General features: G+C 54.2%; 1 protein-coding gene across 1 annotated transcript in view; it reads left to right on the plus strand.

Moving 5' to 3' along the window:
- Positions 1 to 2: 2 nt before the first annotated feature.
- Dcaf10 (DDB1 and CUL4 associated factor 10) overlaps positions 3 to 786 on the plus strand; it is a gene marked incomplete at its 5' end in the record, with an annotated part of 37,901 nt that continues 37,117 nt past the window's right edge. The window contains one exon of the mRNA XM_033759187.1: positions 3 to 211. Coding sequence (XP_033615078.1) covers positions 3 to 211 — 209 coding nt within the window. The remainder of the gene's footprint in view (positions 212 to 786) is intronic.

Here is a 786-nt window from a genome sequence, read left to right on the forward strand (position 1 = left end):
ACGGCCTCAGCACAGGCCTGGGCGGCCCAGGCGCTAGACTGTTCGGGTGGCTGAGGGAGCGCAGTCTGGGCCGCGGGCTGTTCGTGGACCCGGCGCGGGACCATTTCCGCACCATGACTAACCTCTATGGTTCCATCCACCCCGCGGACTCGGTGTACCTCAGCACACGCACCCACGGCGCGGTCTTCAACCTGGAGTACTCGCCCGACGGGTAAGCGAGGCCCCTAGAAGGACGGGTACCCGCTCCACCGCCACCCAGAGCCTGTCCCTCGGTTCGGGCGGGGTCTGCAAGTGCGTTTTCGGCCGCTGTCCCTCACGCCCCCTGGTACTTTAAGAGGTGCCTTGTCTCTATTGAGCCCCCATCCTGACCTTTTGAGGTAGACTGGCTTATTTTGCTTCCCTTCCGGACTCTGAAGGCTCTGTGAAGGGAAAATACCTGAAGCTACACAGCAGGTCTATCAGCCTGCCCAAAACTAGGGCTTTTCGGTACACAGCAGGTGCTCTGTAAATACTTTTTAAATAAAAGCCCGTTCTTTTGCTGTCCCCCAGATTTGCTTTTCTCCTAGTGGTAGGGAACCTGCAGAATTTCTGTACCCTATGCCTGAATTTGTCGTGAGAAGACAAGTATGTACTCCTATGCTCGAAAACATACACTACAAAGAAGCATCTCTCGTCGTTTGGACCATTTGTAAAGTTCCGAAGCTAGACCACATACTTCCGTTAAGGGCTAGATGTCTTCTTGACATCTTGGCTTGCTTTGGGCCTTGGAAAAATTTCAGAAATAAT

The sequence above is a fragment of the Fukomys damarensis genome, unplaced genomic scaffold (genome assembly GCF_012274545.1).
Source record: "Fukomys damarensis isolate Sample0158 unplaced genomic scaffold, DMR_v1.0_HiC HiC_scaffold_36, whole genome shotgun sequence".
In the NCBI taxonomy this organism is placed as follows: domain Eukaryota; kingdom Metazoa; phylum Chordata; class Mammalia; order Rodentia; family Bathyergidae; genus Fukomys; species Fukomys damarensis.